At 49.1% G+C, this 19,646-nt stretch overlaps 1 protein-coding gene across 6 annotated transcripts in view; it reads right to left on the reverse strand.

Moving 5' to 3' along the window:
* Positions 1–19,646, reverse strand: part of SPTAN1 (spectrin alpha, non-erythrocytic 1) — a 58,810-nt gene that overhangs the window by 21,237 nt on the left and 17,927 nt on the right. For 3 of the 6 annotated variants that reach the window (XM_088841111.1, XM_088841110.1, XM_055401145.2), the window contains exons 8-31: positions 19,448–19,602; positions 18,613–18,748; positions 17,142–17,243; positions 16,132–16,269; positions 15,529–15,639; positions 14,776–14,853; positions 14,512–14,667; positions 14,091–14,295; positions 13,409–13,590; positions 12,832–13,075; positions 12,518–12,640; positions 11,769–11,986; positions 10,949–11,041; positions 10,224–10,358; positions 8,998–9,146; positions 7,881–7,940; positions 6,574–6,772; positions 5,087–5,191; positions 4,629–4,652; positions 4,055–4,090; positions 1,924–1,971; positions 1,116–1,207; positions 665–809; positions 388–569 (exon numbers count right to left, since the gene is read on the reverse strand). In XM_088841111.1, the coding sequence (XP_088697237.1) occupies positions 388–569; positions 665–809; positions 1,116–1,207; positions 1,924–1,971; positions 4,055–4,090; positions 4,629–4,652; positions 5,087–5,191; positions 6,574–6,772; positions 7,881–7,940; positions 8,998–9,146; positions 10,224–10,358; positions 10,949–11,041; positions 11,769–11,986; positions 12,518–12,640; positions 12,832–13,075; positions 13,409–13,590; positions 14,091–14,295; positions 14,512–14,667; positions 14,776–14,853; positions 15,529–15,639; positions 16,132–16,269; positions 17,142–17,243; positions 18,613–18,748; positions 19,448–19,602 (3,116 nt within the window). The remainder of the gene's footprint in view (positions 1–387; positions 570–664; positions 810–1,115; positions 1,208–1,923; positions 1,972–4,054; positions 4,091–4,628; positions 4,653–5,086; positions 5,192–6,573; positions 6,773–7,880; positions 7,941–8,997; positions 9,147–10,223; positions 10,359–10,948; positions 11,042–11,768; positions 11,987–12,517; positions 12,641–12,831; positions 13,076–13,408; positions 13,591–14,090; positions 14,296–14,511; positions 14,668–14,775; positions 14,854–15,528; positions 15,640–16,131; positions 16,270–17,141; positions 17,244–18,612; positions 18,749–19,447; positions 19,603–19,646) is intronic. The other 3 variants (XM_088841113.1, XM_055401151.2, XM_088841112.1) reach the window with 2 other exon arrangements.

Here is a 19,646-nt window from a genome sequence, read left to right on the forward strand (position 1 = left end):
GTATTTCGAAACCTCTGGTCTTACTGAATTAATAACTTAAAAAAATCAATAATTCCTCAGAGAAAGAACAAACCGGAATATAAGATCTTCCGCTCTACAGAATAACAGAAGCTAACATAGACAAATAGCTGGAGTAAAATCTCCTACAGCTTCAAATACAAATGCCTTTCTTTAGGATGAAATCTTTTTTCTTTCCTGGCCACATCGTGCAGCTTCCAGGATCTCAGTTCCCCAAGCAGGAACTGAACCTGGGCCCTCACCAGTGAAAGCACCAGGTCCTAACCACTGGACCACCAAGGAATTCCCAGGATCAAACCTGAGACATGTTCAGCCTACACATGCATTTCATCCAGCTAGAAAGGCCTCTGGCCTGAGCCTGCTTCTCACCGGAAGTCGCTGAGGAAGCGCTGCAGGTCATGGGAATCTCCCAGTTTGGCCTTGCGCTGGTCGGCACGCTTGCCCAGGCTGCTCCACGCCTGGTTCAGCTCGGTGCACTTCTCCTGCAGGTCCTCTGCAGACTCGGGGTGGGACTGGATCAGGCGCTCGGCTGTCTCCCCGAGCGAGTTCACCTGGGGAAGAAAGAGGTGAGAGATGGGGAAGGGGGGAGCGTGGCCTCCGGCAGAATCGAGGAAAGCCAGCTCTGTGTCCGTCCGCCGCCTCTCACCTTGTCGCCAAGGGCCGCGAGGTCCCTCTCGAAACCCTCGTGCTTGCGCTGCAGGGCCTGGACACTGGCCAGGTCGTGGCCATAGTTGTCTGTGTTCAGAGCCTGGTTCTTCTCTTCGATCCACTCTTTGGTTTCGTCAGCATCTCTGTACGTAAGACGCACGTTCACATTCATGAGTGCCGAGTATGGCTGCCTTGACCCCGGTGTGTTTCACTGGCACCTGTTAGCAGCCCCCCAACTGTGCTCTAAATGGCACAGAGCACAAGTCCACCCATTCAGCAGTACTGACTGAGCATCCATCAAATGCCAGAGCACCAGCAAGAACAAGATCCAGCCAAGGCGAGCCTGATCGTTGCCGGCTCTTTCTCCTGCCAGCCCAGGCTGCCCCTCACCTGTAGAGCCCACCCCCCACTGCCACAGGACCACTCCTGCCCGTGGAGCCACCCCTCACCTGTGGAACCGCTGCACTTCGTGGGCACTGCCCAGGAGTTGGCTCCGCTCCTCAGCCAGCTGCTGCAGGGACCGCCAGCGCTCGTTGAGCTCCTGTCGAGGACATGAGGCATTAGCCCACACCTGACTCCGGGAAAAGGGCAGAACCAGAGGCCTAGTGGCTTCACAAGAAAGGAAAGCCTGGGGCACTGAGGACTTCCTTGTTCCGACCTTCTGAGTTCAATCGGTGAGCACACCATGATAGCCAAAGTCCAGAAAGTCAGATCTGGCTACAGCTTGCCAGGCCCCACGGTGTAAACACTCCACCTGCACCCGGCTTGGAATGGCTGTGGAAGCGGCAGGAGACAGGAGGCTGATCTGTCCTCATCTCAGCGCCTAGCCTGGTGCCTGCCTCACAGCATCAGCTTTGGAACAACTGCCGAGCGGACACAGCCCCACGTTTGCCACCCCAGACTGATCTTGGCGGCACCACTGGGAGGGGGAAGCAGCCTGAGCACAGCGTGGCTGCAGAACCCTGTACTCAGAAGACAAACTGGCCCAAAAGGAGTGAGGAAAGGACTTCACTGCCTTCCGGATAACATGCTCCCCACAGCTCCCAGCCCTCCTGGAGGCACAAGCAGGACTGTGTAAGCTGATCACAACTCCTGCTGCACACAGAGAGTAACAGTGACCAGGACACCCTTGGAGCCAGGAGAGTAACAATTGCTATAGCCCACACAACTCGTGAGGACAAGAGCCTTGCTGAAGACGGGAGCAGGACATGAGGAACGAGACCAGGGAGGACCAGGGAAGCTGCCCTGGTGTCTTACCTTGATGGAATTAAAGGTGGCCACGGTGTGAACCATCAGGCGAGCAGACTATGAGGGGAGGGAAGCAGAAGAGCAAACTAATCACGTGTCTGCTGATTACAAGAGAAATCTGAGATGCAAGTGCCATTAATTAGGGCCAAATTGTCTATCAAATGATTGTAAAAGAATACTGTCAAATTTCTGAACAGAGCAGCAAGAAAGTACCAACAAGGAGAAAGACAGGCAGAAACCCAAGTCCACAATCACATCCAACTCAATGATTAATTTTACACAAAGAGTAAAAGAACAGTGGAAACCACAATTAAAACAGTTGACTGGACAGAGAAAAGAGACTCAAAGACTACTGACTGGTGTCTTTCTCTTGTTCCTACTACAGGAGAAGAGTCCAGAAAACACAGTCAATGGAAGAAATGCTGGCAGCTGAGACTATTTAAACACTCAAGTGCACCAATAACTTCGTTTCTATTTTCGGTTACTGGATCGCTGCTCCTTCTCACAGTGGCCCCTTGAACTGAGGGAGACCACCTTACTGGGTGAGAAGGAAAAGACACTGATGAGCTGGCTCCCTCTCATCAACGTCGCTTTTAAACATCGTGCCCCTTGGGCTCTGAGAGCCAACCTGGCTTAATCAGACAGAAACCCTACTTGGCAGGCATGTGAGGCCTGCAATCCTCAAGAATATAACAAAAAGAAGGAGCCGAGTGTGTATGCAGGGAAGTCAGGCTCCTCAAATGTTCCAGGGACACACCCAGATGATGTTTTCAACCAGTGTGGGTGTGTACAGGGGTCAGAAAGCAGACACACATTGTTTCCCATTCTTTTCAGAATCAGGAAGTACTGGTGTTTATCAAGTCATCTGACATGTATTTCTGAAAAAATACCTGTTACCAGAAAAACTCTGGCAAACTACCAGATGTCAGATAGCTAAGTATGCTGCCCATTCATGACACCAATGACTAAATTTTGTTATGTAAGGAAATTAAGACGCAGAAAAAATGAGAAAGCGGAATAAAAGGAAACATGCATCTTTCCAAGCAATTTGCAGTCTATTTAATAAGCACAATGGTCAGAGCCTGGAGAGATAAGGAGGCCAAAGAAACAAATCCCTTTCAACCTAGGTCCCCACAACAAGCCAGGTGGCAGGGCCGGGAAGTACCAAAGGAGGGACCGGTGTGAGAGCCTGTTTTTAGGTTTTCATGCTTTATATTTTAGGAAGGTATGACTTCATGAAGAAATCTGCTTTTTCCAGCTTGTCTGTAACTTACGGGACATATTCCTGAAGAGCTGAGTCAGGAGGAAAGATGCTCCAATTGGCATTGAGCAGCTAGTTCCATAATCACGGCTATAAGCACTACAAATGAGAAAGCTCCCTGGTCCTGTTGGTCAGAGTTACGTCCACCTTGGCTAAGCACCATCCCAGTCCCTGTGGAACAATGTCTACTGCAGCTTGCAAACATCTCTCTCTCCTCAGGACGTGGACTTTCCATCAAGCCTTTCTTAGGCACCAGGAGAAAGCAGTCAGGCAGATGTTGAGAAGAAAGTTTTCTCCCCTTTTCATCTTCGTGTCATGTCCTTTTGGGCTGCAGTCCTACTGGTGGGACCACGCCTCACTATGCAGTGTGACCTCTGCAAAATGCAGTCATCCCCGTACCCTTGGTACTTAAGGCGGAAGGGTCCCAGGATCCCCTAAGGTACTAAAATCCATGGATGCTCAAGTCCCTCAGAGCTGGAGCCCTGTATGCTCAGGTTCTGAATCCTTGGATTCAACCAACCATAGATTAAATGCTAGCATTTTCAATTGCTGGTTGGTAGAATCTAAACATGCATGGCCAACTGTACACTCTGTCAGAGACTGTGTGTGACAAGCTCGACCCCTACCTGAACTTGTGCTGAGCATCTGCAGCAACACATGCTGCTTCTGTGTTATTAATCATCACATTTCAAGACATGACCGATTCAAAGAATATTAACACCAGGGTCAGAAAGACACCAGGCCACACAAGGCCAGAAATGACCACGGGCTCAGTCGGACAAGCCTAACTACTCAGAAACAGGCACACTAGAAAAGGACACAAAGCATCTCCGGTCCTGGAAAACCTCTGCAATTAACAATTTGCAAAGAAACTCTTACCTTCCATGGGGAGGCTGTCTTGGAATCAGATTCATCCTATTCAAAGAAAAAACGAGGAATTTAGGCAGCCAAAAAACTGAGCACAAAACAAAGCTGCATCAGCTTTTCCTCTGAATGATGGGAAGTTCAGAGAAATCAGAACAGTGTTCCCCGCTGCAAGTCAGAACTTATCACTGGCTGGCAGCAAACTGCAGGGCTGGTTGAGGGAAATGAAGCAATCCAACAGGAGAGAATAAGTCTCTCTTTTTTTAAAATGCAGTAGGAGAAATGGAGAGAATGAGGAAATTCAATAAAATTTCCAGCTTCTCTTTATACCATTCTCAGAGGATTCTTTGAAAAGGGATAAATAAGCCTAGGTAACTGCTGGGGAAAAAGTTCTAAGAAACCAGACAGAGAAAAACTTTTTGGTTTTTGGAAAATGACAAATCAACTTATTTCTTTTGCACAGGCTTTTACACACAAAAAGCATCTCTCCAGGTTCAAGAACAGAAATCTTTATGGGATTCTTGACTGTATACTCTTCCCAAGAGTTAATCCTCAAGTTCAAGTTATAGACTGGGCATCTGACACTTACCCTGGGCATCGCGCCATACACCTCCTACAAGCAGAGAAGGAGACAATCACATTATTAGAGGATACATCAGTAACACCTACCACTGTCAAGTCAAACTGGAGGCATGGGAGAGATTACAGAGAGACAGGCAATGTGACTGGCCAGAGGAACTATTAAAAGTCCACAAGGTGACCAAGTGTTTCTACACAGAACCTTTCATTTATTTAAGGAACTTCATGAATTTGTTACCAGTTAAGGCCTAAAAAAAGAGTCAATAACTGCCATGATACTTGAGGGGCCTAAGAAAGAGACCTGTTTTTCCCTCTGGTAAAAGGTAAACAAGACAGTGCAGGTCACATGGAGAGCCCGCACCCTGGCCACACTGTGCACTACGGGGCACGCGAGCTGGGCTACAACACAGGCAAAGGGGGAAGCCAAGCTGCTCCCGAGCAGGCTCCACGCAGGAGCCAGACCCTCACCTGCTGCTGCACGGCCTGCACCTCCTCCGCCATCAGACCTTCCGACTCCAGGTCTTCAGCCACCTTGTTAATGTCCTTCAGCCGTGACTCATTGGCCTTGAGATCCTTCAAAGAACAAAGACAACGTAACTAGAACTCACAACAGCAATCCAAAGGAGGACCACAGATACTCATGAACTATGGCCTGAATCCATAAATTTCTGACAGGTGTCCCCATAAGCAGTTTTTCTACTCCTTGACAGTGACCTAAATCAGAAAATCCTGCTTGCTGCTATTGAAGAAGTAAGAAAACTTCATGATACTGGAAATAGCCTGTCTGCTAACTGTAGTTAACGAAAAACTATTCTAGTTGTAAATTTTTTTAAAACCTTCCTTTGTAGGGGAGAGGACACATGTTAAAAATGTGATGAAATTTTAAAGCTTGCCACTACAGGAGAGAGGCACCCCCCCTGACCCAACTGAACTGGTCATAAGAATATACATATGCTTCCTGGCCACAGTACGCAGGCATCTGGAACGCTGCTGATCAGGGATCAAACCCGTACCCCCTGCACTGGAAGCACAGTCTTAACCGCTGGCTGGCCAGGCAAGTCCCACAAGAGTATTTTTAAACTGGAGAAATGGATACAGAAGATGTGGTGTATATATATATACAGCACAGAGCGTTAGCCGATAAACAGTAAAAGATCACTGATCCATCTACAATGATAAGACTTTCAAAACACTCTGTGAAGCCCTTAGTCACAAAGTAACATAATATGTGATTCCATTTATATGAAATATCCAGGACACACATATTCAGAGACAAAAAGCAGCTTAGTGTTTGCCAAGTGCTGGTGTGGAGGTGGGGAGCGGGGTAAGGAGAGGCTGCTTCATGGGTCTGTGGTCTCCTTTCTAAGTGATAATGTTTTGGAAATAGACAGAAGTGATGGTAATAGAACACTGTGAACGAACCAAATGCTTCTGAACTATATCCTTTAATATAGTTAACTGTATGTTACGTCAAAGGGAAAGTCGCTCAGTCATATCTGCCTCTTTGTGACTCCATGGACTGTAGCCCGCCAGGCTCCTCTACCCATGGGATTCTCCAAGAAAGAATAATGGAGTGGGTAGTCATTCCCTTCTCCAGGGGATCTTCCCAACCCAGGGATTGAACCTGGGTCTCCTGTGTTGCAGGAGACCAACTGAGCCACTAGAGAAGCCCAATGTTATGTGAATTTAACTCTAATTGGAAAAACTACTTTTACACATTTTTGTATGATAGATTAGGAAAGTTCTTAGAACAACACATAGAGAAAACTGCACATATTGATGTCTTCTCAGAACTACACTGGGTGCAAGAAAAGTTATGATTAAACTTGTTTAAAAATGGCTATAGAGACAGAAAAATATAATCTCTGTAATTTTCATTCCAGAAATCCACAGTCAAATGTCAAGAGATCCAAATCTTTGAACAATTTTCCGCTCAGGTGCAAGACGTCCTGTACCTTCTGGAAGTCGTCAAACTTCTTCTGCAGCACTTCAACCTGCTCCAAGTCCGCACCGACCTCCTCACTTGTCAGGGCCGCTTCCTTCTCATTGATCCACTGCTGTAGCTCGTTCGCTTCACGGAACAACATGAACTTCTTACAGCTCTTCTCCAACATGCCTTTACGCTTCTCTCCCAGTTCTAGCAGAGAATGGTACCTGAAGTAATTCAAGACGGTGACAAGAGGGAGGGAGGGAAGGCGGGTTAGCTTCCTGTGGAGGCAGACCACCAGGGTCTTCGAGAGGTGGTCCAAGGCTGTGTGTTGATAAGGATGATGCCGTGGTGGCAGATCAGACAGCAGGTGAAGACGCAGGCCCCGAGGACCCATGGACAGCCTCTGGGACAAGCACACACTGCACTGTTCACAGTGGGGGGGCGGGGACGGCCCGGCACGCTTACCCCCAGGGCCGCGTATGCACTGACAACACCACAACCACACATGACCAAACCCAAGCGCTCAGCACAACACAGGCTCCATGCGACGGCAGCTGCCAGATGAGGATGGACGTGCTGGGCGCGGTGGACACAGAGGGCCTGTTCTCCTGTCGCGTGATTCTGCCAGCAGCCCCCAGGTGGTGGGGGAAGGCACACTGAGCTGTACAACAGCCTCATTTAGGACGTTAGTATCTCTGGAACAGTAGAGAATTCCTACTGCTTCTAATGTTAATATACTTATTTCTCAGGAAGTTTTGGCCACTTTGGAAGGAGATATTACAAAAGCACATTTCGTTAGCTGAGGGTTTCTTATAAAGAATCCAACACCACTCAAACCCTTGGGAACCAAAATACAAAAGGCTGAAATCCTGGCATCCTTGCAGATATGGAAACAGCAAACCTAATACAACTGAGTTGAAAGTTGAAAAAAGATCTAGAGTAGAATCTAAGTTTCCAAAAGCGCAATAAGACAGGAACGTGCTACCAAGAATCAGAGACTTTAAGAGGCATTTGGTTTCCTGCCAACAGAGGAGCACTAGGGTACCGGCCGCCCGGGCTGCTAACAGTGGCTAGCCCAGCACGAAAGCCAGCAGCAGGCGAACCGACCAGGCTCTGAACGCATGGCTCTGCCCAGAAGCACCAACGAGAGAAGCGGCCACAGCTGACATGGCTTCACCCAAACCCCTTCCCTCGTGAGCCAAAGCTGCTGCCAGAGACGGGCCCTCCCGCCACCTCGCCTTCCTTGACCAGCGAGCGCCTTCAAGAGAAGCGGGGAAGGGAGGATGGACAGGGGCGGCGGGTGGTGCTCGGCAGGGCTTCCGGCCTACTCACAGTTCTTCCACCTGTTTCATACGCAGAGACACGCTGCCGGCCTCCTTAGTTACGCGCGTCCTGCACAGGGGGGCACAGCAAAAGCACGCACGGATTAGTGGGTTAATCCACTGGGTAGGAGGCAGCGGCTCCGACGGGGGCCAGGACAGCGGACGCTTCAAGGGGGAAATGACGGAGTCATTTGAGAGCTCTTGAAAGCGGGCTAGGCCGGGAGTGAAGTCACAGTGAGGAAAGAGCAGGAAAATCAAATCCAATGACAAGAGAGGGTTACTTCACCTTTGTTTTCCTGTCTGCCATGCTTAAGGCAGTAAACGTTTCTGGGCCAGAGACACTGGTCGCTTCACAGAGCCAGGCCAGGGGTACAGTGACCGCCCCAAGGAAGAGGTTTTCCTGAGGGCTGACACGCAACTGGAGTCAGGTGTCTGGTCCACTTTTTTGCTCTCATATTTATGATCCAGGGCAAAATCTCTCATTCTTAGCAGTAACAGAAAGCTTCAGTAAGTGTATAAAAACTGACCTCTGCAGGGATCAACAGGGTCAAAAGTTCTACCATTCCAACCTCTCGCCAGCGTGTACTTCCTGGCTATCTGCCAGGTGTCCAGAGCTTTAAATCTCATTAGTGGTGTAAGATGTGCCCTAAGAGAGGGACACGGGTCTTTAAGGGAGCTTAGCCATAGGAAAGAGTGCAGAGCTGTTCCCTAAAAAAATACACTCCACTCTCAGAGCACAAAAACATGGTAGAGAAACATACTCTATGCAGCCTTTTGCAGAGGACAGAGCTCAAGAGGTACAGAACAGCTAAAAACTCCATTTCAGAGAGCACCTCCTGAATTGGAGAACAAAGATCCAGATGTGATAATTAGCAAACATTATTTAGGAAAAGCAACTGGCAAATACAGGGAAAACAACAAACCAAAAGGAAATAAAAAGGATGGGTCAGGGATGGAGCTGTGTGGGTAAGCTATGCCATGGGCACGGGAGGAAGAGTACACCTTCGAGTGCAGACGGGTACCGGGAGAGCAGTTGCCCTGGAGCCTCAGCTCAGGGCGGCCTCCAACTCAGCCCCACACGACGCAGACCTGTGCTGGCCCTCCGCCGCCGCCCATGAGGCCCTTACTGGTTGTCGATCTGCTCCTGCCGCAGTGCGATGCTGCCCTGCTCTTCCAGGAGGTTCTCCCGGGAGGCTGACTGCGCGGGGTCCAGCTTCTTCACATAGGCGGCCGGCACGAAGCCCTGCCGGTCATTCACTTCCACTTTCCACCAGTCCTACAGGGAAAAAGAGACTGTCTTCAAGCCAAATTCCTCCCCTGACAGAGGGAGAACCCAAGGAGGCCCGTACACACATGCGTGCACACATGAAGAAGAGCTCCAGTCATGGCATGAGGGTTCAGTGACAGTGCCAAAGTCACCTGATGTGAAGATGGGAATTTCAGTCCCCTCGTGACCTGCAGCGTATGGGGAGGGTCATAAGCAAAGCAGCCATGACTTCACTGGAGCAAGAAGGCCACCTTCTCTTTGTACAGATGCTCCAGAACTGTGCTAACACGGCAGCCTCGAGCCATACTTCAGGAAATTAAATAAAACCTCAGCTGCTCTGGGACCTTCTGAAGCCCTTCGTGATCACATGTGACTAGTGGCTTCTGTGGGGCCAACACAGACACACAATCTGCCATCACCACAGCTTCTACTGGACGAGGCTGCTCTTGAGTAAACCAGAGTCAGACCAGGCAGTTAATTTAGGTTTAGAGTCAGCAGAACAACACCGGTCAGAGTTTCCTCAAAGTCCCACGACCAGGTGAGCCGAGCAGCTGGGAAGAGGCAGTGCCTAACACTTCTTCAGCCTACAGCAAGACAGGGGGCAGAATCCTGGGGGGCTCGTCAGATGATGGCCTCATTCCAAGGCCACGGTCAATCAGAATGTGTTAAGGAAGAATCACTCATGAACCAGGCAGCACTGAACTTGGAGAAGATGAGAAGGCGAGGCCTACAGGGTGACGCTGGCGTCTGTCTTCAACCCCCTGCTGCAGCCCTACAGTCTAGAACCAACAGGTATCAATGACAGAGAAGCAGACTTTGGCTCAAAAGAGAAAAAAATTTCACTTGGAAGTGGTCCATGATGAAAAAGCTCTCCTTGAGAGTGACAGTCACTACCCTAGCTCTCAGATGTTTATGGAAACAGACTGGTCATCTCAATCACAGGCAAAACAGTAAACCCACATGACATGGGAGACTGACCTGAAAACTCTAGTAACTTCAAGTATTAAACCAGCCTAATCCTAGAAAGACAAGCTCCCAAAACACCCAATACGTGGAAACCAATCCCCGGTCATCCTCTGTGCTTGCCTTGTTGGTGCTGTTGAGTAAGGTGAGAATGTCTCCTTTCTTCATGGTGACCTCTCGGGGACTCTTCTCCTGATAGTCATAGAGCGCCAAGACCAGCTCCTTCCCAGTCTCGTCATCCATGGGGGCCACTTGTTGCTAAAAATCCAAAGGAAGGGCAAACATAGTTACGGGATGTCTCCAGAGTGCCGTCTCAGCCACTGCAGATCCCAACCTCAGCAGGAGACCCACATTCACCAAACATACACTAGTGACAGTCCTTCTCTGAAGCTATCAACAAGATCTGATTCAGAAAGCTCAGCTGTCTGGGACCTTTAAGGTCACAGGAAAGTCACCTACGGGGGGGCTTCCCTGGTGGGTCAGTGGTTAAGAATCTGCCTGCCAATGCATGAGACACAGGTTTGATCTCTGGTCCAGGAAGATCCCACATGCCTTGGAAAAACTAAGCCTGTGCACTCACTCAACTGTTGAGCCTGGGCACCCCAACTATTGAGCCCACACGCCCTAGAGCCTATGTACCACAATGAAGAGTAGCCCCTGCTTTCTGCAACTAGAGAAAGACCATGAAGCAATGAAGAACCAACACAGCTAAAAACACATAAATAAAAGAACATCACCTATGATTATGCCACCTGCTGTCAGCATCTGGGTCTTTTGGCCTCCCTACTCCCTGGCCCCCACCCAACCCCTGGGATCTCACAAGTGCTGACAGGAAAAGCCTCGCTTACCCGGCACGACTGGGCCTGCTCTCGCAGGGCCTGGATGCTGCTGCCATAGGCGCTGAGATCCGACATCAAAGCCTCGTGCTTCTTTAGCAGAGCCTGAAATCCAAGTCACATATAGCGACCCTGAGCAAGGAGCCAGGAGCAGCCCCTCTGCCTCTCCAACACGCCGTCTGCTTCTGAAATCTGTTTAGCTACCCAGTGACTTGATCACTTTCTCTCCCTTTATTTGATAAACACTTAACGTGAAGAAATATCATGTTTTCTATTATCTTTTCACCCACACTTCATTATGCGATCTTGAAACAGATGAGGGTCATAAAGAATATCATCACACGTACAGCGACCCACCATCCAGCCAGAGAATTGAGCGCTCCTGGTAATGGCAGCCAGGCACGGCCACCCTCCTCCAGGATCCCCCTTCCCACCACCCTCCGTGCTTCCTACTGTTCCAGATCCTATCAGGTTGCGTCCATACTCAGCTCATGACGGTTTATGTGAGGACAGGCAAGAAAAGGCAGGCACACGGCTACACCTAGATCTTCATGAATAAAATTTAAGAATTCCATTCAAAAAAGATGACTAACAAAAAACTGTGCTTATGTACACGTATGTATACAGAAAAAATGAAATAAGAACGGAGACGTGGTCACAGCTAACGAAGGCCAAGGCTGCCTTCTCTCTTTTGTAAGCATAACAGAATTACCAGAGAAAAATGGAAAGAGATGGTCAAACACCTTAAAAGCCATGAGACTGCACCCTGCACCCGTGGTTGTTCTCCTAACCTGCCCCAAGCCGAGCCTGGTACCCCCCCAGTATGCATCACCTCGGCCGAGTCCTCATCTTTGCCGTAGTCGGTGCTGCCCACGATGGGTTCCTTCTCCCGCATCCAGGACTCGGCCTCGTTGGCGTCGGCGAAGTACTGCTGGGCCTGCAGCGAGTCCTCCAGGTCCTGCCGCCGCTGGGAGGCCTTGGACTTCAGCGACTCCCACTTCTGGTTCAGTTCATGGAGCTTGGCCTTCACGTCCTCAGCGGCAAAATGGCCTGTAGGGCAGGCAGGGGAGGGAGGACAATGAGAAACATGGGGACAAACAAGGTCCTCTGAGCGCTCACAGCCTCTGCGACACTATGTCCAGGGAGCCAGGTCCCTTCATGTTCCCCGTTTTCTGAGGCCCAGGTTCCAACCCTTTAACAGATCTCCTCAGACCATGATGTCTGTCTAGACTCTAAGCAGACGGCCCTAGTTGGCATTAGTGATGTCATCATAAACAAACAATGAAACCCACAGCCCCCTCCGACCCTCCGTCATGGAGACTCGTTGAGTGCTGGGCACTGTCTCAAGCTCCTCAGTATCTGACCTCATTTAGTCTTCTCAACTGTGGGAGAAGTTGAGAAGTGGCGGGGCCGGGGAGGCGGCGGCAGTGAGTTCAGGCTCAGAAAGGTTATGGACTAGTCAGGGTTACAGTCAGGAGATGGAGGGACGGTCTTCAACCCCTAGCCCAGCCTGACCCAGGACCGTGCACTCAGCGAGCGACACGACAAATGAAAACAAAGCCATCTCCCGATGACACTCACCCTCCTCCACCATGGCATTCCCCTTCTGTGTGACTGCTTTGATGCGGGGCTCGTGGCCAGCAATTTCTGCTTGTAGGGCTTGGTGTTTCTTTAGCAGGTTCTGGACTCCAATTAAATCTTTGCCTGAAAGAGAAACCACTCCCAAGTCATCAAAAGAAGAGTCAACCCCTGTCACTCTCAGCTTTCCCCATGGTGTCACTTAAAAATCCAGTTCAACTGAAACTTGACTTTGCTCATTCAGACATGGGTCTCCCTCCTCCTGTAAGGGTAGGCCCTTTCCTAACTGGACTTCCATCTGACGGAGGTAGGCTGACCTCTGTTGGTGGAGGCGGCAATGGGTTCTTTCTCCCGAATCCACGTCTCCTCATCCTCGACGTCACGGAAGAGCTGCTGCAATCGCAGGGAATCAGCCAGCTTCTGCTTCCGGGCAACCATGGGCTCCTTGAGTGCCTCATAGCGAGCTACCAGGGCCTCCTGCTTCTTCTTGATGTTTTCAGCATCAAAGTGGCCCGCGTCCTGGAACTGGCGGGCTTGGATAGTGATGCCGTCGATGCGATCCTGGAGACGGGAAGGACAGTCTTGAAAGCCTGGCCTGGGGCCGGCCGAGTATGTTCTGGACGTTCCTTGGCTGACATTATTACCTCAAGTGTGGTTTGCTCACACACTGAGAAAATACACACAGTTGTTTCCCCACACCCTGGAGTACGCTTCCAGCTGTCCTTTTCCCATTTTGGGCTCCCAGGAAGCTCCAAGGGCAAGCAGACCAACCTGAACAGAAGTGGTACATCCACGATTCTCTAAGGCATCGACACAGTTCATCCCCCCTGAAAATGACTGGCTGACTGGCCTCTCTCACTCCCGTGCCCACGGCCCCACATCCAGGGCCCGTACCTGGTGTGCTGCCACGTCAGCTTCCAGCAGGGCATGCTTCTTCTGGAGATTCTGGACATTGGTGAGGTCTTTACCATAGTCGTCCGAGGCCAGATGACCTTCCACTTCATAAAGCCACAGCTCGATGTCCTCAACGTTGCGGTTAAACTGCTGCTGCTGGTTAGCCTCACGGAGCTTTATGCCTGGTCAAGGAGGCAAGGTTGAGTCTGTGAGTATCACCTTTCTGCCAACGCTGCTCGTAAACAGCGACACCTCTCGGAAGGACCACAACGGGGCAGGGTTTCAGTGACGGCTTCACGTCTATCACAAGGTAAAGGAAAACTGCAACTCAGCTCTGCCTTCCAGATGCGGAGCTGGAATGAGCCCCATGGGTCAAGTGCTGACGAACAGTTAGCTGCCCTCGGCTCACAGCTGACCTCTTCTAGTGATGAGGCCCCAGCCAACCAGGCCCACTGACCAAATCAGCCCCTCCTCTCTCAGGCTCCCCCACCAGCCAGTACACAAAGTCACATTCGCCAACCCTGCACATCATTAGGCACCCACGCAGCTGACTCCCTCAGGAAGTGAGCCCCAGTGCCCAGTCACCTGGTGCAGCTCTCCTAGGTGGCCCAAGTACCTGAACTAGGGACGAGCACTTAACTCTCTAAACTCCCACCACAATCCCGTGCATGCCTCCCCTCACCTTTCAGCTCCGTGGCCTCCAGCAGCTTCTTCCACAGACTGATGACCTCATTCATCCGAGCCACCACCTCGTCCTTGGCATAGTGGTTGACATCAATCAGCTTCTGCCCGGCTTTCTCCAGGGCGTCGATGCGGCTCTGGTTTGCCGAGAGCTCGGCTTCAAAGGCCTGGTGCTTCTGCACTTTCCCTTGTAGGTTGGATGGGTCCTGCCAAGAAAGAGGTTCTCTCTCGCACCTGAGGACAAGTTACGCTGCACTGCACTCACACGTAGCTTCACAGGGGACGTATGAAACCACCAGCTTACATTCATTCAGTAGCATGGTTTTGAAATTTCCAATCTCCTTCTTTAGCTACATTTATTTGTAAGCGTGGTGTCTGGCTTACAGACCAAGGGCTACATGACACTGCCGACAGGATCTTACTTTATAAGCTTCATCTGTGGCTGTTTTCATCTTCTCGTTGACCCAACTCTTGAGTTCATCAGAGTCACGGAAAAACTGCTGCAGGTGGAAGGAATCTGCAAGCTGGGCACGGCGGTACATGGCTCTCTCATGCAGGGCATTGCGGCGGCTCAGCAGCTGGAAGGCAAGGCCCCCTTGTGAGTCTTCACTCTCACCCCAGCTGACCTGTCTTGGGAGGGACACCCACGGATGGAAAGGAGGCTAGTGAGGAAGCTGTGCACTCACCGCGTCTCGCCGGGTGGCCACATCTTCCATCGCGTAGTGGTTGTTCTGAATCAGCTTGGTGGCAAACTCATCTAAAGCCTAGGAAGAAGAGGGTTCGTCACTGGTGAGGGCTCATCACAGCTCAGTCCCCAGAAGGGAGTGCAGAACACAGCACAAAACACTTTAGACCATGTCAAGGACTTCACTCTGAGGTTTGCTATGACAACCTTTATCCCTTAACTTCTGAGTTTTTACTTGATGTCCTCAGTCAGAAGGCTCAGTGTAATGCTAGCTTCACTCAGGACTGCAGACACTGGCTGCAGTTAATGTCAGGGCAGGATCTGACGGGGTCAGACATAGGTTAAGAGCCTTTCAATTCCTAATTCTTTTTTTCAGCCAAACCACAGAGCATGCAGGATCTTAGTTCCCTGACCAGGAATCGAATCCATATCACCTGCAGTGGAAGCTGAGCGTCGTAATCACTATAAGTCAATTCCTGCTTCCAAGATCAGTGCTCAATGGGGACAAAAACCTCCTACCTTAGTTCTTAACTACTTTAACAGGGAGGAAATCTCAACCTGGAGGTTTACATCAAGAGAACAATTTCATTCTAGAAGCTGTGCTGTGTCTCCAACAAGGTGGTCAATCATCCTCGCGAGGGTGTAAGCACCTGGAGACTTCTCTGACACTGCTCAGAAGCCTCTCAGAACAAGAAGAGACCTTCACTGACGCTAAGGATCACGTGACGGCACGGATGCCAGGAAGGTGTCTTACTGTGATCTTCTCCTCCTGGGCGCTGAGGGACTTCTCAAAGTCTTCGTGCTTCTTGAGAAGCGCTTCCACACTATCCAAGGAATCGCCCAGGTCCTCATTCAACAGGAACGCCTTATAGGAGGAAACAGTGTTGACATAATGTCTGATGCCCTTCACCTCTCAGGGCTAGAAAGCCAAGGCTGCTGAGACCAAAATACAGAAAGGAGGGGAAGAAAGACTATGGCCATGAAACTCTCAGGTCTCCCCTGGAAGCCAGAGGTCCTTCCAAATTCGCTTAAAACCAATCCAGCAAGAGCATGAAACCCTCGTTCTACCCTCTACTGAAACTTCGCTCAAATAGCTTTCATTGCCTCTAATAGATTTAGATTACGCAAAATGCAAAGTTCTAAGGGAAAAGAAAATCTAACAAAAAAATACACCATCACAGTCCTCTGAAAAACCAGGTCCTTTCCTGAGAGCCCTTCAGTCTCAGCAACAGGAATGGTGCTGGCAGGACCCATGGAAGCTGGCAACCCCTCCCTCCACGTGACACAGAACTGAACCCGCACAGACAGGGCCAGCTGAGCAGCACGGCACAGGTGGCCAGCTCCCTACCCCACTCACCTCCTGCTTGCTCATCCAGTTGTCCACCTGCTCCGTATCGCGGTAGAAGAGCTGCAGGTCCATGCACTGCTCATATTGCTGCCGTCGCAGCTCCCAGAGCTCCAGCAGCGCAGCCCGCTCCTCGGACAGGACAGTCAGCTAGGGGGGCGGTGGTGGGGGATGGGGGAGGATGTCAGATATAGAGGATCCCGGCATTTCTAATCCTCCGCTAACCTTCAGGCCTTGGTTCTGACTTGCACAAGGAGAATAGCATTCACTCGCACGTGTCAGCCAAGTCATACACACACACAAAAATCACAGATCCTGAGGGTTTGCATGGTCATGCTGAACCTAAGAGTTGGCCCTGTTTGAATGAACCTAGAATTATTAATAATTTATTGCCGTATTATCACATATAACATTAGGTAGACATGACAAGTAAACCTCTGGTGGAAGAAAAAGGGCATGTATGTAAAAGTGAGGCAGCATAGGAGAAGCAGGGACTCAGGTGAGAGACGTCAACTGAGTGGGTTCTCCTCAGAACATACTGACTAGATCCATCAATGCCTAAGACGTAATTTTAAAGCTGTAAAGTTAACAAAGATAAAGTGTGTCTTTAAAATGTCTCTTCCTGGTCTATATAGTATTAAAAACATAAAAATCATTATCTAATGTGCCTCAGGCATCTTTACAAAGATACTTTGAAACTTTGGAATTATATACACATACACATAATTTCATAAGAATATTTCCTCTCGACTCCATCTACTAATGCAGGACTCAGCTCCCTGCAAAATCCCCTTTAAGTAGGAAGTGTGTTGCATGTGGCCCACACAAATGGAACTTTCTCTAATCAATCATCATGTATCTTCTTTTTAAATCTCTGGAGGTGTTTGCTGCTCCTTAACTTCCAGGCAGGATCTCCTGCGTTATGTTTTCTCTGACACTGTGGTGAATGCAACATCTGGATATTTAAAGATGGATAACAGCTTCCAGAGACTTTCAATAAAAGACCCTTTCTCCCCTCATACCTTCTCCCTCACTTCATCTGAGGCGTAGTGACCAGCTGCAAGCAGGGCCTGTCCAGACTCGTCTGCAGATTTAAAGCTATCTTCATGAGCGTCAATTTCACCCTAATGGGGAAAAAAAAAAGGACGATTTATGTCCAGCACTTTGTAATAAAGAGTAAGTTGCTGAATTTTGTATAACCATTCAAATCAGGAATATCACATCTAGAATGAGGAACAAACCAAAGATGACACCAGGTTTGCTAGTATCAGCCCAGGTCACCAAACCAGAGAGCATCACTTGCTAAGAAGTCTGCTTCCTACTGGCTTTTCATGCCATCTGTCAAACCATCAAGTGTCCACATATCTACAGGGCCCGAGCTCTCCATCATCTGTTCCACTGGTCTATTTCAGGCCTCCGTGTGCCAGATAAACTTATGATTTTATAATACCTGGTAGGACGAGTCCCTCCGCTGTTCTTCATAATTGTCTCAGCTGGTTTTAATTATTTTTTCTTCCAAATTAAATTACTTTCACGTTGATTTATGTGGCTCTCCCGGGTCTTAGTTGTGGCATGTGTACTCTCAGCTGTGGCTTGTAGGATCTAGTTCCCTGACCAAGGATTGAACACGGGCCCCCTGCGTTGGGAGTGCGGAATCTTAGCCACTGGACCACCAGGGAAATCCCTTCCAATTTTATTTTAAAATCAGCATGTTTCATTTCAGAAACAAAGGCCTCTGGGCTTCTGCCTGGAACTGCATTGAATATATACATCTTAGGGAGAATTTGCACCTTTACAAGCAATCATTCCGTCCATGCCCATCCCTTTATTCTGTTTCTCTCCTTTCCTCAAAACTGTACAGCTTTCTCCACAGATGTCATAAACAACTTTTGTTAAGATTCCCAAATACTTTATATTTTCTCATGCAATAATTAGTATTTTTAAAAATTACACTTTTAACAAATGCTAGTCCAGAGGGGGCAGTCTGACATTTGTATATTATTTCTAGCACCTCAGAAGACTTATAGTAATAATTTTTTATACCTTAACAGTGTTTTCCAAAATTACTTAGCCACAGAAAACCCTTTTCTTAAGGTATAAAGCCTGTTAAGATCTCATAAAACCAATTTCCCATGGACATACTTTGGAGAAAGAACAGATTATGAAGTTTAGATTTATTCAAACCAACCATGAAGTTCAGCATTTAAAGATTGTTTAAGATGGCACAGGATACATATGCAAAACAGCATCTCCACCCTCTTAGAGCTTGGCCCTTTGCTTTTATGAATCATGGTTAAATGAGTTACATATCAGGAGAGTAACCATCTATTAGAAGCAGAAAAAGCAAGACTCCAAAGGCAAAACCAGCCCCAATCCCCATGGTGAGAACTACCTGTGAGCAAGGTTTCAGCCTCCCCAGGCTGGAAGTGACAGAGCTACGGCCACACACTATAAGCTCACGGCTTTACTTCTGGAAGATCCTGGAAACCCTACCTTGTGTTCCTGATGCCTATCCAGCAGGGCTTCGGCTCCAGCCACATCATTGGCAAGTTCATCTGCGTTGATGAGGGCTTTCATCTCAGTGACCCAGCTGGTGAGGTCTCGGAAGTCGGCAAGGAAGCGCTGAAGCCTGGGAAACCAAAGGTCCCTAAGCAGAGGTCTCCAGGGGAGGCTCCAGGTGGAAGATGCCGCCCCAGAGCTCCGAATTCTATGTCCTCAAGAGTCTAATGAGCCATACAAACTCTAGCCCTGGGAAAGGGAGGACTCTTCCAATACAGATTAGCAAAGACGACCGAAATCAATCCCTCAAAATTTAGGCTCTGTCCATCACTATAATTCCCTGAACTTGTCCCTTATGTCCAACTTCCTTGTCATTCCCAAGTTCAACCCCTAGTTACTAGTAATAAATACTATTTCCCTTTCAATACCTGATTTACTCAATTTTAACAGAATATTTTACATGATGCTCAGATCGCCAAATACTTATTGCTAATAGGTATTTCCATTTATACTGGTTCTAACAAAGTGATATAGGCTGGAAAAATGACATTTATAAAGTTATCAATACTGTGCGTGTATATGCAAACACTATAAAATTGTCAAGTCTCTAAATATAATACAGAAATACATTAATATACAACAAGGAAATATATAACAAATATAGTCAGAAAAAGTCTTCTGCATCTTCTTACTAGAGGAAAGCTATGAAGCTATACCAAAGCTGTAACACGTTCTCCTTGTTACAGAGAACTAACCATCAATTCTGACCTCAACTCTAAGACAAAAGCTTCACGGTACAGGCTGTGGAGCCCTGGAGGAGCGCTTCTACCTGTAGGAATCGTTGAGACGCGCGTGTCTCTCCGCGGCCAGGGTGCGGATCTGCTCCCAGTTGGTGATCAGCTCCTCTCGTTTCACCTGGATCTGGGTGGCGCTCAGAGGGTGGGACTGCTGCAGGCGGTCGGCCTCGGCACACAGGGCTTTGACCTGGAGACACACACTCGTCAGGGCTGCTCTCCCAACCCTGGCGA

This window comes from Moschus berezovskii, chromosome 11, assembly GCF_049115385.1.
Source record: "Moschus berezovskii isolate FMDL1 chromosome 11, NW_MosBer_1.0, whole genome shotgun sequence".
Taxonomy (NCBI): Eukaryota; Metazoa; Chordata; class Mammalia; order Artiodactyla; family Moschidae; genus Moschus; species Moschus berezovskii.